Source organism: Bos taurus, chromosome 25 (genome assembly GCF_002263795.3).
Source record: "Bos taurus isolate L1 Dominette 01449 registration number 42190680 breed Hereford chromosome 25, ARS-UCD2.0, whole genome shotgun sequence".
NCBI lineage: Eukaryota > Metazoa > Chordata > Mammalia > Artiodactyla > Bovidae > Bos > Bos taurus.
This window is the reverse complement of record NC_037352.1, coordinates 40,882,924-40,907,910: the sequence shown is the minus strand read 5'-3', so window position 1 is coordinate 40,907,910 and position 24,987 is coordinate 40,882,924. Positions and strand designations below refer to the sequence as shown.

Below are 24,987 nucleotides of genomic sequence, written 5' to 3'. Positions count from 1 at the left end.
GCTTCCTGGACATTCACCCACAGCAGCAGTTCAAGGAACGCGCACCAAGGGAGTCCACATTCTTGGCCACAGATCTCAACACATTTTCAAAAGGACTGAAATCATGCAAAGTGTGTTCTCTGGGGAATTCCCTGGTTAGGACCCCATGCTCTCCCTGCAGAGGGCCCGAGTTTGATCTCTGGTCGGGAAACTTAGATCCCACAAGCAGCATGGCCAAAATAAAAACCAAAAAGCAAAGTATGTTCTCTGCTCACAACGTAATTAAACCAGGAACCAGATTTGGAGACATATCTGAAAAATTCTTAAATAGGTGTATATTAAGACCACATCTCCAAACAATCTACAGATCTGAGAAGAAATCATAATGGAAACTAGAAAACATTTTCAACGGAGAATACAACGTATTATAATTTGTGGGATGTAACTAAAGTAGTGCTTAGAGGGAAAATTACAGCTTTAAATTCAGATGCTGTCATCCTGGTCCCTCCGATCCACAGCTCCCCACCGGCCTCTCACCACCGTTTCAGGACCACTCCTTGGATGGTTATTTCACAAGGTTTGCAAACTGTTGCGTATCTAATTTTATTGAACCATCTACATGTATTGGCTAGAATTATTTTATAAATAAGAGCTTTCCCTCATCAACGGTTTGGTTACTGTGAAATATAAAGATAAAATTAAAAAGGCAAAGTTAACTATATTGCTTCAGTCTTTTATCTATTTTCAGAACGAGACAATGCCCCAGCAATATCCACCTGTTTTTAAAATCCAGCAACGGGATTTTTAAAACACAGCACTACGAACAAATGAACTTAAACATGTCAAACACATACAGCTTTTTATTCTTTTTGAGGCTCCAACTCTTCCAGCAGGGGGCCTCTGGAAGTCCTCCCCACTCCTTCCCAACAATTTATCATAAAAATTTGCCAACGCACAGACATGTTGAGAGACTTTTCCAGGAACAGTTGCCCGCCCACCACCTGGATTTCAGTTGGCACTTCTCTGGCCAGCGCCACCACAGCCGCTCGGTTTCATCAAACCCTTCTCAGCTGAACCTGTATCCTTCTAGGCTTGTTCCTCTGTATTCACATATTTATCTAATGTGTTAGTCAGTGCGGGCTGCTATAACAAAACACCACAGCCCGGAAGGCTTAAAGCAACACATCCGTTTCTCACCGTTCCGGAGGCTGGACGGCCAAGATCAAGGTGCTGGCGTCTTCTGAGCCCTCTCTCAAGAGCTGGGCTCAGGCTGCAGCCAACACGGCTGCACTTCAGATGGAGGGGTCTGGGAGCCGGGTGCTGATTGGCCAGGGACTGGACCTCCTCCACACGGGGGCCCTCCTCAGAGCGGGCTCCTCCATGGGCTGCTGGGGTGTCCTCCGGGAAAGGTGGCTAGCTTCTTTCAGGCCCAGCGGCCCAAGAGAGAGAGCCAGGTGGAAGCTTATCATTTTTAGGACCCACACTTGGAAGTCACATGGCATCACTTCTGCCACCACGTGTCTGTTGGAAGTGAGCGAGCAGGGGCACCCACAATTAAGGAGGGCAGGGTCCTCCTTCTTAGAAACTTCCTGGCTGCACTTCATGGCATGTAGGACTTAGTTCCCCAACCAGGTATTGAACCCATACACCCAGTAGTGGAAGCATCGATTCTTAACAACTGGACGGCCAGGGAGGTCCCCTAGCTTCCCCTTCTGAAAGGGTGCCAAAGGATTTCTGACTCTATGGCAGATGTACTTTTAGCCTGACTTCTGTGGTGTTTGACTCCTGACAGTTGCCCCCACAGCACTGCGACTCTGAGACAAGAACTGCAAATGCCTCCTCCCTCTGTACCCCGCACACAGAGTGCCTCCCACTCAGGCCCTGATATACTCTGAACTTTCCCCTCAGCACTTCTCAAACTCTGGAGGGTGGAGGAACTGCGGATGGTCTTGCTGGTTTTCTTGCTAGAACACTGCGGGATGTACTTTGAAAATACACTTTTTTTTTGCATCATGAGCACATTCATAATTTTACCTGCAGAATAAGATAGGAGTCCCTCCGCTGGGAAATAGTAATGAGTGGCTAATATTTACAATACCTGCACACCGGAGAAGTCTTTCCTAAGAAACATGTAGCTGCTCAGCTAAGGTCAGCTGCTTTCAAGCTTTCTGTGAATATCCACTTATTAAGGGGCTTTCCCAGGTGCCTCAGTGGTAAGAATCTGCCTGCCAATGCAGGAGATGCAAGAGAGGAGGGTTCCATCTCTGGGTCGGGTAGATCCCCCGGAGGAGGAAATGGCAACCCACTCCAGTATTCTGGCCCGACAAATCGCACAGACAGAGGAGCTTGGTGGGCTACAGTCCATGGGGTCACAAAGAGTTGGACACGACTGAGCACACACACATTCACTTATTGTTCATTGCTTTGTCACCAATAGCACCTTCTAGAAGAAAAGCGCTGGCAGAGCCCAGCAATCTGTGAAAACTATGGAAGACACCAGAAAATAGGAGGGTAATTCTGACGGCCAGGAAAAGTTAGTTTCCCTTTTGAAGCCCGTCCCTGGACCACGCACCTCATTTCACAGGTGAGGAGGCCGAGGCAGAGAGGCCGTGGGGCTGCCCACAGCTACAAAAGCTGAAAGACAGGGAGCATTCGAACTCACAGGTACGCAACCTGAGAACCCTGGATCTTTTCTCTTTTCCTGTCACCTGAGGTAAAATACAGCCAGCACTCCGTTTACAGTGTTATCCATTTTTCAGAGCAGAGTTCAGAGGCACGAAGCGCGTTCACACTGTCGGCATCCGGCACTCTATCCGTCTTCCCAAACTGTCCTAAACTCCCGTCCCACCTGCCGCCGCAGCACCGCCTTCTTTTTTAGAACTATAACATTTACACTGAGCGGTGGCCCGCGTGCTCCACAAAATCCAAAAGACAGAAATGGAAACACGGTATACCTGCCGCGCGCCCCTGCGCCTCAGGTAACTCAGAACCTGGCCGCGCAGGCCACGCCCTCTAACCCCGCCCGCGGCGGCCCCGCCCCATGCAGCCCCGCCCCTCGAGCCTGGCCCCGCCCGCTCCCGCTCCTGGCCCCGCCCCGCCCCGTGGCCGTGCTCTCGCGCGCGTCAGGGGGCGGAGGCCCGCGCGGGTCGAACCATGGTGACCATCAGAATGGGGAAAGGGGAATTACAGCCGCCGCGGTGAACGTGGGTTTGAGGGATCAAAGCAGCGCTCATTCCCTTCTGAGTTGCGCCAGACGGTCGTCCCTGTAGCAGCCTGGGCCTTCTCTGGCTCGCCAGGTATTCCTTCTGTATTTTGGAATCGCCCATTCTTTTGCCCAGTCAGTAGACGAGTCTAAAAGCCGACGTGTAGAGGTGGAACTTGGTAACGTAAGTTAAGTGTTTGGTGAAAGGCCAAGATATCCCAACCAGAGTATTTTGTGCTATCGTTGCCGCGGGCATCAGCGTGTAAGCGAAGGGTGCTCTCGCGCCCCGCGCCCTCGGCGGACGCCTGGTGCCTCCCTGCGGCTTCACAGGTGGTCTCTCCCCGCCGCGCGGCCTGACGGGAGGAGGACGCGGTGCTGCCATGTTGGACGGAACCATCCGCTGCCTGAGGTGGGGCAGCCTGGTTCTCAAGCCGCCTGTAGACTGACCGAGACAAGGGCGCTGCTCCGCCTGGGGCCGGCGCTCGTGGCGGGGGCGCCGTCGCAGTCCGCGGCAGACACAGCCCCGCCCTGCGAGCTCGTCCGGGCGCGCGGGACGGCGTCAGGGCGCGGGCCCCCCCGTGCCCGTGGGCGGCCCCGCCGCACGCACATGGCCGGGAGGTAGGCGCGCGGTGCGGCCTGGGAGAGTCGGAAGCGCGGCGAGACCGGGCGAGGCGGCAGCGGAGGGCCATGCAGGACGCGGAGAACGTGGCGGCGCCCGAGGCGGCCGAGCAGCGCGCCGAGCCCGGGCCGGAGCAGGCGGCAGCCGAGCCGTCGCCAGGGGCGGAGGTGGCGCGGCCCGGCGTGCAGGAGGCGGCGGGCGGCGAGGACGCGGAGGCCGGGCCGGGACCTGAGGGTCCGGCTGAGCCCGCGGCCGACGGGGAAGGGAAGGCCGACGCGACCCCCGGCGCCACCCCGCCGCCGCCCGAGGAGTCCTCTGCCCAGCTCGCCGGCGAGGCCCCGGCGGAGCAGGCGCAGGACGCGGCGGCCGAGGCCGGGTCCGAGGGGGCGGGCGGGGATCCGGACGGCGCGGCGGAGGACGGCGGCGCGGACGAGCCCTCCTTCAGCGATCCCGAGGACTTCGTGGACGACGTGAGCGAGGAAGGTGAGGCAGCGGAGCCGCGCCGCGCCGAGGTTCCCGGTCCCCCACCTGACTCCCCGCACCTGGGGAAGGCTTCCTTGAGCGCCTGGATCGCCGTCTTTTCTCCGAAAGAAGGAGGGGAGCAGGGGGAGACAACTTGGCGAGCCAGGCACTGGCCCTGCAGCCGGGAGTTTGGAGGGCGGCGAGGGCCGGCGGCGGGCCCGCAGGAGCCGTGGCCGAGTGTGCAGCGGTGTGGTCATTAGGGCCCGGCCAGGCAGGACGCTCCACGTGCTGCACGGTCCCGGGTGACAGCCCTTCCTCTGAGGTCTGGGTGCCCCGCCAGACCTGCCTGTCAGAGGCCTGAAACTGACTCGGTGCCGTGTCCGTATGGATGGACGGACGCTGTCTCGGGAGTGGGCAGAGCGGAGTGGGCAGACTGGGTTCTTTTGCCCCGGTTGCCCCACGGGAGTGTCTCCTCAGAGAGGTCCTCAGTGGGACAGTCCAGGCAGACTTGCCAGATTCCTGTTCACAGCCCTTTTCCTGAATCTGTAGGCATGCCACCATCCTTCTGTTAGCAATGGTTTTCTTGAATTGTAGTATAACTTTGGTTCTGCCTTGGTTCCGATTAACAGGCATTTTTTCTCCTTTTTGCCTGAGAAAGCCTGTCTCCTAAGGTGACTTCTGATGATGCCTGATCTCATTTGTTTTTGTTTTTGCGTTGTTTTTAAGCCGTTGTAACTTTTAAGGCTGGGAGCACATCAATGGATTCCTCTGCATATTGGCCACGTTATTAAAATGGGAATGAGTGAAACATCGTTGAAATAGCTCATGAAACACCAGAAAAATAAGATGTTACCACGTAGAGATAGAAAGATTGGCGGGGGAGTGTGTCTGATCACTGAGATGGAGGCAGAATCATAAAGAATTTCACATGAGAAAGTTTAGAGAACATAGAGTTGTTTGACTTTGAAACATAGTATATTTTAAAATTCTTTATCAAATGCTTTTTTTTTCTTCCCGTTTTATTGAGAGGTAACTGATGTACAGCACTGTATAGGTTTGGGATAGGCCACATAATGACTTATTTGAAACAATTTTAAAGGTTGTCAGCATTGTCTTATACTTTGTTTCATGAGACAAAAGACATTTCAGCATGAAAAGCAGGAAAGGCTGCACTTGTCCTGCTCCTGAGGACTTGGGAGCCGCTGACCCAGTCCAAGCCCCTCACCCGTTCACCTCTAAGAGAATGTGTGTGCTGGGGAGTCGGTTGCTGAGAGGCAGTGTTGCTTGGTAGCCCATCCCCCGTCCCCCCAGTTTAGACCACTGTTCTCTTTTACTGCACCAGTTTTTCTTATATTTTAAAATCTAAGTTGTGGTTTTAAAGCTCCTCTTGAGTTCTTCAGTGTTCACTTTTTTTAAGTATTATTTGAACACACCTGATTCACACAGGGTTTCTGCATGGTGTGACAGGATGCTGGCATGCGCACGGGCCAGCCAGGCCAGGTGACTGCTGGGAGGGCCTCTGGAAGCCCTTGTGATCCTGATACTTCCTCAGTGGGGCCTGTGAGGCTCCTGGTCCTAAGGAACTAAAATTGAGCAAGCTGGCTGTCTCCTCGAGGCCAGTGGTTGTAGTCAGGCGCTCATGTGTTTTCTGTTTCATGAGAACTGTCCAGTAGGGTCAGAGAGTGATGCTCAAGGTACCGGTTCTTGTGAAAATGGACTGAGCGCATCCATGGCTCCAGTGCCTTCATCTGCCCCCTCCTCCCTGAGACAGCTGAGCTCTGTCACACACTTGCATCGTAATCACAGCTGTCTTTGTCCTTGGTGCTCAACCAAGCAAAGGTGTGCTAAAGGTTTTGACCAAATGTCTTTGCTACTTAAGTCTTGAGACTTGGATTTTTTGTATTTCTCCTGGAGTCAGATTGGAAATCCATGAGCCAAGAGTAACCAGATGCGTGGGCCGTGATGAGAAGGAAATGTTTTCGTGTGGTTACTATGCTCATTCCCTTACTGTGTATGGGCGGGTTCTTGTAAAGCTAGACACTTCAAAAGTGTGGGAAGGAGTCCACGGTTTATATAAGAGCTGAGCTTCTTATTGTAAACCTTGTAAATTAAGACCAGGCTTAACAGGCGATGTAATAGTTTGGTAAGTCAGCTTTCAAAGTAACCCAGACATCTGACTCCAGTCTCTGTAGGGAAGATGCCCTAATCTGCCTCTTTCTCTCTGTTTCCTCTTTGTTTGGTCATGATTTTAGCTTCATTGAAGTTTAAATGGCAGTTCTTTTATCTAAGGTAACGTTTCCAATATCATTCGTAAAGGTGTGGAAATTCATTAGAGGTAGTTTATAACAGGACTTGCCTCTGGAAATTACTCTTTTTCCTTTTTTAAAGACTTTTTATTATTGAAAATTTCGAGCACTAAAAGTGGAGAGAATTCACCTCAACTTTTGAAAATAAAATACAGCAAAGAATATTTTGGCATGTGTCCTTTATAACATGTTGAAATACTTAAAAAACTAGTCATAATTAGGTTCTAGAACACGTAGATACACAGATAATAAGCCTTTGTTCTTCAGCTGTTGTTTAAAAATTACCTTGGACATTCATTTTGCCTGTACAGACAGTCCTGAAATTGTGATGGTTTGAATTACAATGGTTCAAAAGTGAGTTTATTGGGAAGAAACCCCATCATAAGTCAAGGAAAATCTGTGTTACTGAGAGCACTTAAGATCTGGGTCCTGTGATTTTAATTCCCGTTCTGTGACGTGAACAGAATGCACTTTGAGCTTTGGCATGAAGTTATGAAGATACTAGTTGACGTTTCTTGCTCTGTTCCAAGCGCTGTTCTGAGCGTTTACGTCTAACGTCTAAAGGGCTGGCGTCTCCCAGTGACGGTGCTGCCGGGTGTCCTGTCCACCTGGAGACACCGTAGCCCACGGGACGCACCACTCGCGCTTTCCCGAGCTCTGTAGTCCCTGGTCGCCTGGTGTACGTGCCAGTCGCCGTCCCATGCTGTCTGAACCAAGGCTGCTTTTCGTAAAGAACCTGGGTGATGAGTTTGTGACAGAGGTGGGTCGGAGAAGGCTTACCACAAGCGTTCCTCAGCTCACTTTGTTTTTGTTTTTTTTTCTGGTAAAAGTCCATCCTCTTTCCTTCTTCAGTGTTAAAGGCTCTTTTTAAAAAATTGATTTGGGCATAGAGGGGAAAGTTAAAAAAAATTTTTTTTAATTCATTGAATATTGTCTATTATTGACATATCTTGACTGTTAGGGGCTTGTAAAGAGTTACAGTCCTCCCAATTATTTCAAGTTTAAATTTTTAGTCAACCCAGGGCTGTGATATTGTAACGTTCAGAGCAAAAGCATTCAGATTAATTATTCATTTTGTACTTTTTTGAAATGTGTTCAGTGTGCTAACCTGGTGCATTAACTTGGTCAGAGAAAGTCACAGGCACACCTTCCCCTCCTGCAGAGTTACTGGCGGATGTGCTCAAAGACCGGCCGCAGGAAGCGGACGGAATCGACTCGGTGATCGTGGTCGACAACGTGCCTCAGGTGGGGCCCGACCGCCTGGAGAAGCTCAAAAATGTCATCCATAAGATCTTCTCCAAGTTTGGGAAAATCACAAACGATTTCTATCCAGAGGAGGACGGAAGGACAAAAGGGTGAGTGATGTCCTCCAGCATGGACGTGTGGTTTGTTTTCTCGGCAGCTGATGCCGTGAAGGCAGTGGTGTGCTGTGGACTCTGGTGGGTTGGGGAGCCTGGCAGCCTCGAGAGCCTCGGGGCAGGGACCATCAACAGGGCCGGGGGGAGAAGGACCTGGGCAACTGGCTCTGAGTTGGGTTTTGTGAGTTGGCTGCTGAGCTGCTGGGACATCAGAGCTCGGTCTCTTCTGTCCTTAAACAGTGATTGATCAGAGGTAGATCCTAGGCAAATCTGGAGGTTGGCAGGGCTTCAGGAAAATCTGACATATTTTGATTCTAAAATATGCTTTTCTGCCACATTTTAACATCTGAAATGGGGGTATTCCTTAGAGTCTAGAAGAAAGCATTGTGTCATTGTTCAGTTAGTAACTCTTTTTGTGCTGTTACCTAAAATATCGTGTCTTTTAAAAACGATAGCATGAGGTATGTGTCTTGCAGTCTGCTTTTTAAATTCCATATTAGGTTTTCTGTGTTGGTAAATGTAATTCTGATCGCTTCCTTGTAAATGCTGTGGTGCTCTGTCCTGGGACAGTTTGTCTATTTTCCTGTCAACTGTTTCGAGCAGCAGTTGGGACAGCCCTGCGCCTGTCCTCTTCTGGGTACAGGGAGAGTGTGTGCCTGCGGTGCCTCTGGGCAGTCCCCAGTGAAACCCGAGTGGTCGTACTCAGCCGGCAGTAGTCAAAGCTCTGTTGGTTGCTCCACACACTTGTCAGACTTCCTCCATTAAAATTTCATAAAAACATCAACCTCTGAGTATGGGCAAAGACATCTTTTATGGGACAGGAATGAGAAAGTAGTATAAACTTCATTTTTTAATTTCAGATTTTAGAAACTGCCTAGAATAGTGTTAATTTCTTGGAAAACTGATCACAGACAGGTAATGTTTCCTGCTTCAGAAAGGCGGGAGGAGACCTTTTTTGGAGCAGTTGCATGTGTGATTTTTATTAAAATGAAACATTCTCTGAGAGCCTTTGTGATTTTGCCTGTAACACACAGTATCAGACTATCCTTGTTTTTTATAAACAGCTTTGTTGAACGATACTCGACACTCAGTTAAGTCAGAGTTTTAAAGTATACAGTTTCATAAGTTTTGATGAACACGTACATCCTTAGAACGGTTACCATAGTCAGAGTAGTGAGCATTTTGGTTAATTTTAGAGGCATTGGATCTTGTGTTGGGATTCTGTTCATGTTCAGAGCTGCTCTGCTAGGGACCTGACTGCTTCTGGGACGTGGCAGGCAAACGGGTCATGGATGCTCATGGTGCGTACAAGCCCTGCGGGGCCCTGGGTGTGTGGAGCATGACCTGCTTGTTCTTTGGGTCTGCACGCTTGTGAGTTGCCCTCTCCCTCGATTCAGGTATATTTTCCTGGAATACGCATCCCCTGCCCACGCGTTGGACGCCGTGAAAAATGCCGATGGTTACAAGCTCGACAAGCAGCACACGTTCAGGGTCAACCTCTTCACCGATTTTGACAAGTAAGTCCTGACTCAGCCCAGGAGAGCCTGGACACCTCCCTGAGCACACGTGGCCAGGCCTTTCTGCCCCAGGGGCCAGGGGGTACTAGTGGGCTCTCAGGAGGCTGCACTCTCCCGTCAGACAGTGCAGGGGCATTTCACATCCCCCCCACCCCTGAGCACCCCCTCGCCAATAATGACCAAGCAAAGCCTGTCCTTTCCCTTTGCGGGAGGGGTGCAGTACTGCCTGGCCGAGGACCACTCACCTTGTGGTCATCTGATGTGTCACTGATCTTCCAGGTACATGACCATCAGTGATGAATGGGATATTCCAGAGAAACAACCTTTCAAAGACCTGGTATGTTGCATAAAATCTGTATGTAACTAGAAGAAATGGTGGCTAGCCTCTTGGCTTGAAGTGGTGACTTCCTTAGGAATTAATGGTGCTGAGTGAATTTGTCACGTTGCTAAGTGCAACACTGTGAATGTGAGTTTTCTTTGGCTAAAATTAAGGAAATGTGTTCCATCCCTTGTGCTTGGCTCCTTTAGGGGAACCTGCGCTACTGGCTTGAAGAGGCTGAGTGCAGAGATCAGTACAGCGTGATCTTCGAGAGCGGGGACCGCACTTCCATATTCTGGAATGATGTGAAGGACCCAGTCTCCATCGAGGAGAGAGCGGTGGGTATTTGCTGCCGGGCAGGGTTTCCTTAACAGAGAAGGGTGTGGTGGGCATCCCTGGCGGTCCAGTGGTTAGGACTCTGCGCTTTCACTACCATGGGCCTGGGTTTGACCTCTGATTAGAGAACTGAGATCCCACAAGCCACGTGGCACAGCCGGGAGGAAAAAGAGGAGCGTGGTCCAAGAGCAGGTGAAGTGCCATGTGCTCTGAGGCTGCTGCTCTTGACAGCAACTTTTGTTCTTCCAGCTTTGAAACAAGTCCTAAGAAGTGAAGAGGCTTCTTGCGTTTTAGTTCAGAGTTCGGGAGCCGATTCATCAGACTTTGGAGGCTTTGTGTTTGGCTTTTTGTTGTGTTAACATTGGTGCTGGCTTTTTCCACAGCGATGGACAGAGACATACGTGCGTTGGTCTCCTAAGGGCACCTACCTGGCCACCTTTCACCAGCGAGGCATTGCTCTGTGGGGGGGAGAGAAATTCAAACAGATTCAGAGATTCAGCCACCAAGGGGTTCAGCTTATCGATTTCTCACCTTGTGAAAGGTAAGCTGGTATAAAATGGCAGATGGAGTGCCGCCAGCCCTCTGTAGGGGATTTTCTAAAGCTTTATTTTGCAGTAATTCCCACTGTCAAGTAGAATCGTCACAGGAGAGCACAGAGGACTCCTGTGTGCCCTTTACTGTGAGCGGTTATGTGTTGTTGCGTTGGCTTCATCACCTCCTCTCTCCACACGTTTGCGTAAAACCCCGTCGTCTAACAAGGGCCTTGAGCGCCCGCTGCCGTTGGTGTCCACTGCGGGACCCAGCTCTTTACCTGATTAGTCCAAGGAAAAGAAAGTGTGAGCGTGCCACACCGCTCCTGCTGCTAGTGCACACCTCGGGCTTTGGTTGGGAACCCGCTGGGTCTTCCCTTGTCCTGATTTTATCAGAGAAGCGTGACCCTTGGAGTACTCCGTGGTGCCAGGCAGGACTGAGTGGTGTGTGCCCCAGTGGTTCTGCTCTGTATTTGGAGTGGGCTCTCTGGACTGGATGACGTTTTGGGGGATCCTGGAGGGCAGAGAAGGTGCTGGTTGCACGAGTCTTGACTGCTCGTCCCAGGAGTCTCCCACCCTTGTGCCTGGAGTCACGTTCGGGAGCACAAGCCTGTCACTCCCGCCACGGCTGGTCCTTGACGCACCCTCACAGGAGAGGAGGCGGGGGTGCAGGGGGTGATGCTGCGCCCTCTGCTGCAGGTACCTGGTGACCTTCAGCCCCCTGATGGACACTCAGGATGACCCTCAGGCCATCATCATCTGGGACATCCTCACCGGTCAGAAGAAGAGAGGTTTCCACTGTGAGAGCTCAGCCCACTGGCCTATCTTTAAGTGAGTGGACCCGGGTAGCCACGGTGGCCTCTGTGCCCCTCTTCATCGACCAGCTTGGCACTTCTTTTTTTCTCCTTAGGTGGAGCCACGATGGTAAATTTTTTGCCAGAATGACACTCGATACTCTGAGTATCTATGAAACTCCTGTAAGTGGCTGATTTGATTGCCTGAGCTGAGCTGCCCTGTCGGGAGCTGTCGCGGGCGCAGAGCTTTCCTTAGTGTGTGGGGTGGCCTCCGGTTTCTGGGCCTTGCAGGTTCTCGGGCCCTGGTTCGGGTCTCTGCTGCTGCGGGGAGCTGGGGATGGGAGTGGCTGGACGGGCCCTGGAGGGTGTCTTACTGCTCTGGGTCGTCATTCCCCAGTTGGTCTGTCGCCCTGTGCCAACACTGCCCCCTCAGCAAGCTCACGCTGTAACGAATGTATGTGCTGTTGAGGCAGCGGTCTGATCTGACGCCGTTGTCACCTCGTTTTTTCCATAGTCTATGGGTCTCTTGGACAAGAAGAGCTTGAAGATCTCTGGCATAAAGTAAGTGACTCTCAGCACGGGGTGGGGCGGGAGTGTGGGTTGACTCCCTCCTTTAGCACTTGGCTCCTATAACGTTGCAGAAAATGCTGGTGCCAGTCAGGGGGCATGGGGGTGTCACCGGGGCACAGGGGTGTCACCACGGGCTCATGCCCATCACAGGGCACGGGGGTGTCACCGCGGGCTCGTGCCTGCCGCCGCGGGCTGCTCGTTGGCGGCCACGTCAGCATTCCCTGCCCCTGCTTATAGGGATGTCTCGAGGGCTGCTTCCTTTCACGTTCCCGCCTGGGGACCAGAGACTCAGGGGCACAGTCTTTAAGGAAGAGGAGCCTCCTCTTTGTCGGGGGTCTCCATGTCAGTCTGATGGTTTGTGCCATGGGTTTGCTTGGCCTCTGAGCTGTGTCTGGTTTGGTCTGTCAAAGAGTAGGCACATCTTTATCTGCTTGAAATCTCTGGGGGCAGTGAGAAATACCAGCAGTGCAGGGGAAGCGCACGTTTCTTACTGTTCTATTATATTTATATATAATACATTTCTTATTTATATGTATACTGTATAAATACTATACAATATTTATATATATACTGTCCTATATATATATTTATATATAATATTGTGGTTTATAATTAAAATTGGGCATTAATTGGCAGTAAAAGCAAAAGTGAAGATGCTCTGCGTGGACAGGAGCTCGTGGATTGTTTGTTAACGGAACTTTTTAATTTTTGCAGTGAAGAGAACCGCCCCTACTTCTTCCTCCTCGTCCACTTTTTAACCTGGGGTTTCCCCCTTTGACCCCGTAATGAATGTTCAGAAATCAACAGCTGGTCCATCGGCCTAAAGTTTATTTTACCTGCCTTGTGGTGTAGAGTGTCAGTGCGGTTTCAGAGCCTGGGCTTGAGTCCCGTGACCCGTGCTGGTGGGTGGTGGTATCAGGACTCACTCCTCACTGGCACAGTGAGTCTGGCAAAGCCTCCAGTTGTCCTGGGCACAGCGGGCTGCACAGGAAGTCCAGAGTAGGCCTCTGGAGGTGGGCACTCAGGGTACTGTTGCTCCTGCCGTTCTGGGAGGTGAATGTGCCAGCGCCCTGCGTTGCACAGTGAGTGAGCTCTTTCATTCCTATGCCTTCCTCATCATGGCTCAGCCGGGCCTGGTAAACATTTTATTTTCTTCTTCTGCAGAGATTTTTCTTGGTCCCCTGGTGGTAACATAATAGCCTTTTGGGTGCCTGAAGATAAAGATATTCCAGCCCGGGTAACCCTGATGCAGCTGCCTACCAGACAAGAGATCAGAGTTAGGAACCTGTTCAACGTTGTGGATTGCAAGCTGCATTGGCAGAAAAACGGAGATTACTTGTGTGTTAAAGTAGACAGGACTCCAAAAGGCACCCAGGTAGGTGGACACCAGTGGGCGGGCTCATTCCTTCTACAGCTCAGTTTGGGGAGGCGGGGCAGTGTTATGGATTTTTTTGGTTCAAACTTAAGACTTTCTTCAGGCCCACCTGGCACCAAAAGTTAGCTGTCGCGTCGTGGCTAGAACCGTTACCATATTCCAGCAGAGGAGTGTAATTCTTTCCTATAAACTGAGTGCGTGATGCGTCACTTAGTTGACATAGGTCAGAGCTCACAGGAGAACACCGGGGAATCTCCAGGCACCTACCTTCCTTCTCTGTAGGTGTTAAAGCAGTACATTGTTTTCTTCAGGTTTTCCTTTGGAAGCAGAGTAGCATGCTTGACACAGTTCTGCATCCAGACTTTGTTTGTTTGCCTCATTTAACGTTTTGGGTTTTTTTCTTTCTAATGGAAATATTTATTTCTTTGACAATAAGTTTCTGAGGTGTGTGGTCACGTAGCCGTGCAGCAGCCACCACTCTCTTAACCTCAGAACATTTCCATCTCCCGTGCCAGCCGTCACCCGGCTCCTGACACCCGTCACCTGCTTGCCCGCTCCCTGTCTCTGGGCGCTCCTGTTCTGGACATTTCTCACGAGTGGAGTCATGCTCTGTGGCCTTCCGCATCTGGCCGCCTCCTCTGCGCACGGGGTGCAGGCTCACCCCTCGCCGTTTTCCGTGGCTGAGCATGTGTACTGTGTCACATCATGCTTGCCAGTTTATCCCTTGGTTGGCATGTGGGCTGTTTCCATCTTTTGGCTATTACAGATAATGCAGCTTTTTACATGAACATGGACGTTCCACTGTTTCGAAATAACAGTTGGATCAGTCCCAGTTGGTGGGCCTTTGGGGCACTACAGGAGGTTTGCAGAGAAGCCACAGTGCGGATCCTTGGGCCCATCTGCTGGAGGTGACCTTAGGGCAGGTCTTGAAGTAGGGTCTGGGTTGAGGCCGAGGGGTGAGTTTCTTCTCCAGACACTGTACCCGTCTCCGCCTTCCTCATCATTTGAGAGGTCTCGTTGCAGCGCTTCAGTCACTGCCGATTTTCAGGTCTACCAGGTGTATACGTTTAATCTCTCATTAAATTCTTAAGTTGTCCTTTGAGTCTTCCTCATGCTTTCAGTTTTCAGAATGTCACCCCTTCTTTTTTCTTTTAAACAGGGTGTTGTCACAAATTTTGAAATTTTCCGAATGCGAGAAAAACAGGTGCCTGTCGACGTGGTCGAGATGAAAGGCAAGTGTCTCCGTCCTGCCCTGAGGCTGAGTGGCCACCAAGCCGTCGTGCCCACTCGCAGCGCTTCCCTGCGAGTTCGCGGCCCGGGCAGGCTGGCCGAGGTCAGGCGTCTGTCTGTTACAGAGCATACGTTGGTTCACGGTTTCTTTGTCCTTCCTAGCTTCAGTCTCTTAGCCTTTCCAGTTGCCAGGTGAAAAGACGCCCCCCTTTTGTTCATTCACACCACGTGATCTGCTTACATAGCAGAGGGACACAGGTTCAAGCCCGGTTTCACGCTTAGGAGAAAGTGTGAAGAGCAGGTTTTCATCACACCCCTGCAACGCAGCTAAGGGCTTGTCCTCTTACATATGAAAGTTCTCAGCTGAGTAGCAGTGTTTTGGTTTTTTGGACTCCTGAAAACTTGAGACACTGTCTCTGCCTTTAGGTTGAACATTTAGCGTGTATATCCTGTTTTGCTGGGGAGAGGAGGAAGGGAAGGGAAGGTGCTGCCTGGTAGAGGGCGTGACCCTGTGTGCCATGAGGAGAGAGGGGGCTCATCCACAGGCCGCCCCGCCCCTGTGGCAGGAGATCGGGGCATGCCTGCCGGCCGTGGTGGCCCCACAGGGTTCAGCGTGCTGTCTTGGGCCTGTGCTGCTTGTGGGCCTTTTAATGAACCTAAGAATCTGGGGCGTCTCTGGTTGAACAGCCTTAACGGAAAATGATGTTCTGTGACCAAGGAGCTCACCCTTTTTTCCTGGCCCTAGAAACCATCATTGCCTTCGCCTGGGAGCCGAACGGAAGTAAGTTTGCTGTGCTGCACGGGGAGGCGCCTCGGATATCTGTCTCCTTCTACCACGTGAAGAACAACGGGAAAATTGAGCTCATCAGTAAGCAGCTGAACGGGAGCCTGGGGCAGAGCTTGGTTATTGCTCCCGGGAGAGTGCTTGGCTGGACAGAGCGTCCTGTGGGCAGCTGGTGGTGGCACTGAGGGAGTTTGCTGCAAAGGACAGGCCTTTTGTGCACTCCTGAGCAGCGGTGTTTGTGGTAGCATCATTCTGTGATGTCGTCAACTGGCTGTCACAAAACTGAACGTATCATTAGTTCCCTTCGTTATGAAAGGAAATGTGGATAACAGAAGAGTTCACGGCCTCCTGTAGTAAAGTAGGTTATGATACGGCAAGCGTGCAAGTGCCTCTGCTTTCCAGGCCCCGCAGCCCTGCCTCCCCTCACAGGGTCAGCCTGCAGATCACCATAGTGCTGGGGACTGCTGAGCGGATTCGCGTGGATCCTTTCCATCCTGCCCTCCCTGTCAGGGTGGTGCTGCCCCCCTCCCCACCCTGCCCCCCCTCCTGAGTAAAGAGACCAGGACCAGGCCCCACCCCTTCAGAACGTGAGCATTGGGTTGGCACTGGGAGAGATGGTGGAATTAGTTTCTTTCAGTTAAAAAGTGAGTCACTAGAATGGATTTTTAGGCTATGGGGGTCATATATATCTTTGAGAATCTGATAGAAACTGGACTCCTTGCCCTGGTGGTGAGTCCCCATGGTAACACTGCCTGAGTGAGGTGTTTTGTCCGATGACACTGTCCAGTGTGGTGTTAGGTATTTAAAGTAGCACTGCAGTTTCAGAACCCCTTCAGGCCCCCCCCTAACTACAGAGGTGCAGCACCTCAGTCCGGTGTGCACACCCACGGGCTGTCCCCGTCTCAGCTGCACGCTGACCTCTGACCCTCTCCTTTCAGAGATGTTCGACAAGCAGCAGGCCAACACCATCTTCTGGAGCCCCCAAGGACAGTTCGTCGTGCTGGCTGGCCTGCGGAGGTGGGTTCTGCTGATGCCCTGTGCGGGGCTGGGGGAGACTGTGGCCCAGGCCCGGCCTCTGGCCCCGAAGGTTGCTCTGCTGCCTCCCTGCAAGCACGGGGACAGGTGCTCCCAAGGGCATCCCGGCCTGGGTGGATTGTGCGGTGTCTCCATCCTGCTGCCCAGACGTGGCCAGGACCAGGCCCCTTGCAGACGTTCCCACTGGGGACTGCGGGACACAGGACCTCCTCCTGGTGACCCAGTCCTCTGATGTAAATGCCACGTGTCCGTGTGAGAAGGGTGTCTGGCCGGGCTGGGAGCCTGTCTTGCCCTCTGCTGGGTGTGCCCACGAGCACCTGGACGCTCGCCCCCTTGCTCCCCACCCGGTTGCGCAGCAGGCCACGCAGAACCTGTGACAAGCATGCAGTGCGTCCTCTGGGCTGGTGGGGCTCCCTGCCTCCCTGTGGGCGCCGCGCGCTGTGGTTTGGCAGCTCGGCCTCTGCCAGCCTCTCCGGGAGCAATCACAGCAGACACTGCGTGCTTGCGTGCCCTGTGCATAGTCTGTGTCGCTGTGGTCATTTCCGTGTCCACGATCAGGCGGGACACCGGGCTCCCGAGTCCAAGCCTGCTCACCCTGAGCTGAGACCGGGCAGAGACGCGACTCTCAGTGACTCCAGCCGTGCTGTCTCCCCAGCATGAACGGCGCCTTGGCGTTTGTCGACACCTCAGACTGCACGGTCATGAACATCGCAGAGCACTACATGGCCTCCGACGTGGAGTGGGACCCCACCGGGCGCTATGTCGTCACCTCCGTGTCCTGGTGGAGCCACAAGGTACGGGGGCCCCGGGCGCCCTGCTGGCTCTGCCTCAGGGCCCTTGCCCTCACCCCAGGACTGTAGCTCTGTGGGTGGTGGAGCTTCCTGCCGTTCAAGGGTCCCCAGCCTGGCCCGTGCCCTCTCTCCCTCCCCTGTGTTCTCATGGGGCCCCTACTCAACAGCGTGAACGTGCCTTAGCCATTGTCAGCCATTCATTGTCCTCTCTTCCTGCTGGCTTGAGACGTTACAAGGACAGGTGCCATTTCTCCTGAGCTACATCCCCAGCATCTGAAACTGTTGGCACATTGTCAGCCTTCAGTCAGGATTTGCTGACCGAATTGGCACGTGAGAAAACACGTCGTTTCTGTTTTTAACTTCCTGAAAAGATCACCCTCTCTGTCTTCAGCGAAAGATCCGAGGGTGTGTTGGTGGGGGTAGATGCAGGATTTAGCACTTGCAGGAACCGCTGTGAAGTCTGCCAGGGAAGGGGCTTCTTGGCCTGGGCCCTCCCTGGACGGGCGGACTGGCACTCTCCTGGGAGGGGACCCGCTTCCTCGGGTCTTGGGAGAGTCGCGGCCTGAGAAGTCTGTGTCTGCACAAGCCACAGTCTGTACTGTTATCATAAGCCCGGTATTCCCACTGCTGGTAAAATTTGCTCAAGATCCTTCTGTATACTTAATGACTATTTTTACTGATTGAGGTGTTCACAGTTGAACCAACTCACACACATTTACCAGTCGAGACAGAGTGATTGTGTTTAATGAAGTTTCAGGAGCAAGAGCTTTGCAAATGTTGCTGGAAACAGTGTCTTGAATGATATCCTTGTGTTCGGGTCAGGGCATGTGGACCGTGCCCAGGCCTGTTGTTCAGAGGTCACCTCGCCGAGGCCTGCCCTGACACTTTAAATCCTCTGAGCATACTGACCACTCTGCAGCGGGAGTCCACCAGGGTGTAGGCGCTGCTTCCTCCATCAAGAAGGTCTTGGTAAAGAGAGACGTCTGCTGAGCTGTGGTGGCGTGGCTGTCAGCCTGTGCTCTGGCACCAGTGCTCTGCTGGCGCTGTTCTGCTGCTGCACACGCTGCACTGTGCTGCCAAGCGCATACTCTTAGCTGTCTGTTCGCCATGGTCCTCCCCTGCTCACGGTGTCCCCTCAGTACCAACAACGCTGGCAAATGATTGGTTCTCAGACATCTGTTGAGTGACGTGAATTTTGCCAGTTCTGTTGACAGGATTCAGGGTCTCTCCTGGGGTCACCTGCTGGAGTGGGCAGCTAGTGAGGCTCTTCTCTCTTCCAGGTGGACAACGCCTACTGGCTGTGGACCTTCCAAGGCCGCCTTCTGCAGAAGAATAGCAAGGACCGCTTCTGCCAGCTGCTCTGGAGGCCTCGGCCCCCCACGCTCCTGAGCCAGGATCAGATCAAGGTCTGGTTTTCCTCATCAGCTGCAGGGATGTGGCAGTGACTGGCACGAGGAGGTTTTCCTTCTGATACTGTCAGGGTGACAGTGACGAGTGGGGGTGTGGCTCTCACAGCAGACCCTTTGAGGAGATGGAGAGCAGTGAGAACCAAAAGGAAGAGGGTAGTTTCAGCAGAGGAAACAATTTTCAGGTTCTGAGGCCACGTCAGAACCGTTGTAGGAAGTTTGCGGAAACGGAGGGGCAGGTGAAGGGTGATGGGCCGCTGGAAAGTCCTGGTGGGACTGTGAGACATGGGATTTACGTAACTGTGGTAGGACACGCGGTGTTTATCAGGGCTCTTCTGAGGGACGAGTGTAAATCCTGGGGAAGGAAGGCTGCCGGTGGGAAACATGGAGGCCGGCGCCACGTTGAACACTCAGGTGGCTGCGCTCTGCTGAGCGCTGAGGCTGCAGCCGTGAGGAGCGTGTCTGTGCCTCTTAGCTTTGAATGTGCTGATCCTGAGGGACTTGTCTTTGTTTCAGCAAATTAAAAAGGATCTGAAGAAATATTCCAAGATCTTTGAACAGAAGGATCGTTTGAGCCAGTCCAAAGCCTCAAAGGTTAGCCGTATTCCCAGGCATGAGGGAAGCGCCCAGACAGTCCTGTCGGCTCACAGCAGAGAGGCCAGCACCAGGCCGGGGGACAGACCCCAGGGTTGGCTTCCATCCACGGGAGGGCATGGTGGAGGGGCCGCCAGAGGAAGCTGAGGGCGAGCAGACACGCCCAGCGCTCCCGCCCCGCAGCCTCTAGTGGAGCCCTACATCGTCCTGTCCGTCAGGGTGGGCACCGCTGACCATGTTTCATTTCCACTTGGTTGAGCAAAGTGAAGACAATGGTGTGAGGTAAGTGTTCATCCTGTAAGTTCTTCTCAATTCTGCACACAGGAATTAGTGGAGAGAAGACGAACCATGATGGAAGATTTCCGGAAATACCGGAAAATGGCTCAAGAACTCTACATGGAGCAGAAAAATGCACGACTAGAATTACGCGGAGGTAACTTGTTAGCCCAAGATACACCTTTTACAGCATATAGTTAAGATATTTTTCCCCTTTTGGATCTTTTCCCAGGTTTTTCGGAACCTAAAATGTTGCCTAAATTAAAAGAACCTTTTTTTTTTCCTGGCCGCACCTTGTGGACATGGAGTCTTAGCACTCGGACAAGGGATTGCCCTGGGCTCGGGCAGTCAGCGGGGGAGTCCTAACCACTGGACCCCCAGGGAAGTCCTCTTAAAAGGATCGTAAACAGAATCTTTTTTAAAGATTTCCTAACAAGAACTGAGTTTCCTGCCGCCTGCAGGTCACGGCCATGGACCTGTCTTTGCAGGGGACCTTGCGGTTTTCACACTGGCCTGTGGGGGGGTGGGGGGTGGCGTCTCCCACGGGTTTGTGCCCCACGTGTGCACGTGTGACCAGCAAACCCCCTCAGGTGTGGACACCGACGAGCTGGACAGCAACGTAGACGACTGGGAGGAGGAGACCATCGAGTTCTTTGTCACAGAAGAGATTATTCCCCTTGGAAATCAGGAGTGATCCGAGAGCACCTGTGGTAAGACTGGGCGGGGGCAGCTGGCGCCCTGCTTAGTTTTTCTTTGTGCTCTGTTCTGCGAGCGAGAAGGTGCTGAGAGAAGCCTGGTTTCCCGTGCCCACCATTAGCCACATCCTTGCCTGTGAGCTGTGAGGACTCTGGTGAGACCCGGAGCTCTGCATCGAGCACTCTGGGCCTTGAGCTCCACGTTTAGGGAGCGATGTTCCTCTGAAACCCAGTAGGGTTTGGCCATGGGCAAGAGGAGGACCAAAGGAGGCTTTGGGGAGAAGACAGGTGCCCATCAGATGGTGGCCTCACCAGCCGCAGCACCTGCTCTGGTCAGTCCCCGCTTGGTCTGGGCAAGAGCCCACCTGTCAGCTGTGGCTTGAACATAGGCTTCAGTGACACACAGGGCCTGGGGCGCTGTTCTCAGAGCTGACACCTGTGTCTGTGTCTGTGTAGGGGGCACAGGGCTGTCTGGCCGTGTGGTCCCCGGAGCAGGGAGCGCGGGGGTGGAGGCTGCCCCGTCCAGGCGGCCCCTGTCTGCCAACCAGCCTGCCGCCGCACCTCGTTGGGACAGAGGGTGAGCTGTGTCTCCTTGTTGCAACGTTGCCGTGCGCTGTGCTGGAACCAAGCTCACCCTTTTGCAGAAAGCCTGCACATCCTGAATCCACCTGTGCTTCTGTCGCTCCGGCCTGAGGCTGCGCCTGGGAGTCGCCATCTCCACACGTCGCTGTGCCTTTCAGCCCCTGGCGTCCGCCGCAGCGGAGGCGTGACGGTCCGGCCCCTTGGGGACCTCACGCACGGCAGACGGCGCCCTGCCTCCCACGGTCGGCGCCTGCACAGCCGTGCGGGGCGCCTGTGCGCCCCCCACCATTCAGGTTGTGACAGGTTCTCTCAACAGGCTGAACACGGAAATAAAGCAAATGTGTGTGAAAAAGCCGTCTCTCTCCTCTTTGAACGTAGACAGCGGCCGTGACCTGGGTGCCTCTCCCGTCTGCCGCAGTAGCAGCCGCCTTGGGCTCGTTGTGTCCAGCACTGCACTCGAGAGGCGCAGAGGGCCGCCAGCCCCCCGGGGTCCGCTCCTCAGCTGAGCTCTGAGAGGTGGTGCGCCAGCCCAGCTTATTTCTCTTTTGCCTCCCGCGCTTGCCAGTTCACCTGACGAGAAGCACCCCTTTAGCCTTTGCCTCGGTTACACAGGTTTGAAGACTCACACTGACAGTTGTGCTTGGTCCTGTTTGAACACCTAACCCTCCCCTCCCAGGAGGGACTGAGCGAACCCTGTGACTCGGCCTGTTTTCACTGCGGTGTCATGCTGCCCTCGGTGCCTTGTGAAACGGCAGTTCTTCCACGGCTGTCTTTCTCCCAGAACCTGAAGTTTAGTTTAACAGGCAGTGAAGCCTGGAATTCACAGCCGTGACCGGTACTGTGTACAGACCTAAGACACCGTGTGGGGCAAGGGACAGCAACCGTCGGCCCTGTGGCTCAGCTGGCTGGCGCCAAGTGGTCCCTGACCCGCCGGATCCCCAGGGGCCCCCAAGCTGGCAGGCCGCCCGCCACCGCCTGGCCTCCCCCGGGCACCTGGCACTCCAGGCTCCTCTCTGGAGCCCGTGCTTTCTCCGAGCGCTGCCGCCTCCAGCTCCTCAGCCCCCTCGGAATCACGGTAGTTCTTGTTTCCTGTCCTGTTCCTCAGACCTCACTGTGTCGAGACCCAGGTTTCCTGATTTCATGGCCCTAGGAAGGAACAAGCACATGGGTCTATCGTATTAACAGATTTTTAACAGAGCTTTTAAACTAACTTTTCACTGTTTTAAACTGGCTAGTTGTAACTTTTACGTAGTTTGTGAATAAAAATTTCTTAAGCACTTGTGCTTGCGTTCTCTCTTCTGGGCATCCTGGGGCTGGCCCTTCGTGGAGCAGTTTCCTGACCCACCTGGTGGGCTGGGGGTAGGGCAGGGTTCCCAGCATGTGGCTCGGGCCCCAGGTAGGCTCTGGGCTCCTGGCCACCTGCACAGGCCTTGTCTCTGTCGTGCTGCGGGGCAGCCGGGGCTGAGGGATTTGCCTTCATGGGGGAACCCAGTGACCTGGACTCTCCAGCAAGTTCCCCGTGGGTCAGAGGCCGGACCTTCGTTGGGGGTAGAGGTGGGGAGGGGGCAGGGGAGCATGGATGTTAGGAGGGGCTTGTTCATGTGGCCAAGAAGTCCTGGAACCCAGTGTTGACCTGGACGCTATCAGCACAGCCCTGCCCATAGGCAGCAGATGGTCCGTGCTGCTGGGCCAAACAGCCAGGCAACCTCTCACGGTCACTGAACCCCAGGGCCAGCCCCTCCCGTGGAGGGGCCCCTGGGCCCTTCCCACTCTGAAGTCAGAGTCCTCGGATCTCAGCTTCGCGGATCTGGTCTCCACGGTCTGTTTCGAAATGCAGCAGTTCAGTCTCACCAGCGCTCACTCTCCGCTGCTGCCATCACCTGGAGCAGTGCCAAGCAGCAGCACCTGGCAGGCACGGCCAGCTCGTTCACAGAGCAGTGACTTCCCTGGAGGCCACAGTGGAAAAGTTGGGCACAGCATTTAAGAAGTAAATATGCTTGAGGGTCAAGCGGAGTGGGGCCCTGAGTGTGTGCAGACGAGCAGTGTGGGAAAGGGGCTTAAAAACCACATCCTAATTAAAAAGCCTGCAGGTTCATTTTAAGGTTGCTGTGGACATGCCTTTGGCAAGAAGTATTCCTAGGGGATTATTTCATCAAATGTTTCCCCCTTTGGAGGAACAGCTCCAGGGCTCAGGCAGGCACACCTGCAGGGCAGGTGAAGGGCACAGGAGCCCCCCAAAGAACCACGTAGGCGTTTCCCGAATTGTTGAGACACTCAGGGAGGAGCTGGGCCCCAGGGGCCCTGGTGACGCCACTGGTGTGGGGCGGGGCTAACAGGTCTCCCGCCAGGATAGCAGGGAGCAGGCAGCTCCCATCCACAGCCTGCCATGCCCTCCCGCCCTGCTGCCGGCCCCTCCCCGGTCCGGGGCAGCCCAGCCACGAGGGAGACGGAGCCCAAGGACCAGCAGCTCACGGTGAGCCTCCTCCGCACGCCAGGACGGCCCTCGGCTGCCTCCTCCTGACCCGCCGCCCCCAATGACCTGCTGTCATCAGCCCGGGCCCCCGTCTGCTCAGCTCTGCTCTGTCCCTGCTCTGCTTAGCCGTCCCTCATGAGGACCTGGTGACCCCCCTGCTCCTCACCTCGAGTCTCCAGCATCCCTTCACCCCTGCCCTCTGAACCTCACTCCCCAGGGAGCTCAGCGCCTGGACTGTGACCCCCAGATGGAGCAGGGTGGATACCCCCTACACCTGGCCCCAGCAAGGCCCGAGGCCTAACCAGACCCGTCCCCTAGGTGACGTGCAGGCTCAGTCCATTAGACAGTGGGGTGAGTGGAGGCCAGGGACGCACCCTGACCCGTAGGCTCAGCACCGAGGGACCCCGCCGTGTCCCATTCCCAGGTCTGGGAGAACCACAGCCCCGTTTCTGCCAGGAGGGACTTCCCCATCTCACAGAAGGCAGACGCCCAGGAGCAAGGCACTGGCCTGCTGGGGCCCACGGCTCATATGACCAAGGAAGACTTGGAGCCTGCATCAGCAAGATCCCAGGGGGTCTCCTGTCGGACCCCTTAGAGCCTGGGTGGGGGGGGTGGGGGGCAGAGAAGGATGGGAGGCAGAGCCCAGGGCTTTTCTACTCAGAAAACCAACTCTTGCTCTGAAAGTGCTCACAGCCTGCAGGAAAGTTCGGGTCCCTTGGGTGGTGGGTGAAGAAGCCAGGGTGAGGTGTGTGACTTCACCTGTCTGTGCCTCAGTCTCCCCAGTTTAGACTAAGGAGGGTCACCTGATCACAGTGCTCCTCTGAGCACCACCGTGAGCCGTGGACAAGGAAGTCAGCGCCTGGTGGGGTTCAGCGGCCTTGACTGCTTCACCGGGAGTGGGAGGCTCACCGGAGGTGGGGGTGGGCGCTGGACCAGGGCCTCTGTGGCCTGGAAGGACAGGGAGCTCCTCCCTGGGTCCTGGGAAGGCAGCTGCCATGGCGTCCTCCCCACAGGTGGCGCTTCGGATCCGCCCGCTCAACGACACAGAACTGGAGGAAGGGGCTGCCGTCATTGCTCACAAGGTGGGGGACCAGGTGAGGCTGTCACAGGGCTACAGAGCGTGACCCCCACCCCCACGCGTGGTCACCCACCTCAGGCCCCCTCTCCCGTCCACTCACTCCTTCCACCCTCCCTTCCAGAAAAGTTCACATCAGAGCTCACAGCGGCCGGGGGCGCCACACACTGGGGTGGAGCCACGGGGGACTCTAGGGCCTGCTCCCCCAACTCTCCGCCCCGCCGACCCCACCGCCCCAGCTCCCTTCGTACCTGGGAGCGGGGAATGGAGCAGGGCGTCAAGCAAGAGATAAAAATCTAAGGTCGGGGAGCTGAGCACACAGAATAAAGCAGCCAGAGGCAGCGCGGAGGCGGGAGAGGCTGGTGGTCTGGGGAGGGGCAGTCCAGAGGCCACTCCAGGCCCCAGTGCGAGAGCACGCGGAGCCAGGCAGGCGGCACCGGGACGGGCCAGCAGGGCCCGCGGTTTATCAGGTGCAGATGTGAGGGGCCAGGTGACCGATCCTGCACTGCAGGACGGGCGGCTCGCTGGCTGCCACGTCGCCAAGGACTCCCGCTCCTTGGAGACGGGCTCAGAAGCTGAGCTCTCAGCGTGGTTTCAAGGTGCTGGTGCCCATGGTCGCCACTGGTCGGAATAAATGCCAAATCCGGGGGAAGGGCAGTTGTGGTGCCTGAACTGCATT

The 24,987-nt window shown here is 54.5% G+C and overlaps 1 protein-coding gene across 2 annotated transcripts; it reads left to right on the top strand.

The window, feature by feature from the left end:
* The first annotated feature begins 3,157 nt into the window (after positions 1-3,157).
* On the top strand, positions 3,158-22,037 carry EIF3B (eukaryotic translation initiation factor 3 subunit B). 2 transcript variants are annotated; one of them, XM_059881460.1, is made up of 19 exons: positions 3,158-3,275; positions 7,731-7,923; positions 9,324-9,443; positions 9,723-9,780; positions 9,972-10,100; positions 10,482-10,639; positions 11,328-11,459; positions 11,539-11,605; positions 11,937-11,983; positions 13,157-13,367; positions 14,527-14,599; positions 15,343-15,465; positions 16,320-16,398; positions 17,072-17,210; positions 18,488-18,613; positions 19,130-19,207; positions 19,532-19,640; positions 20,074-20,193; positions 20,823-22,037. In XM_059881460.1, exons 4-18 carry the CDS (start codon positions 9,727-9,729, stop codon positions 20,175-20,177), a joined length of 1,629 nt encoding a protein of 542 aa, XP_059737443.1. In that variant the 5' UTR covers positions 3,158-3,275; positions 7,731-7,923; positions 9,324-9,443; positions 9,723-9,726; the 3' UTR covers positions 20,178-20,193; positions 20,823-22,037.
* Positions 22,038-24,987: the final 2,950 nt, after the last annotated feature.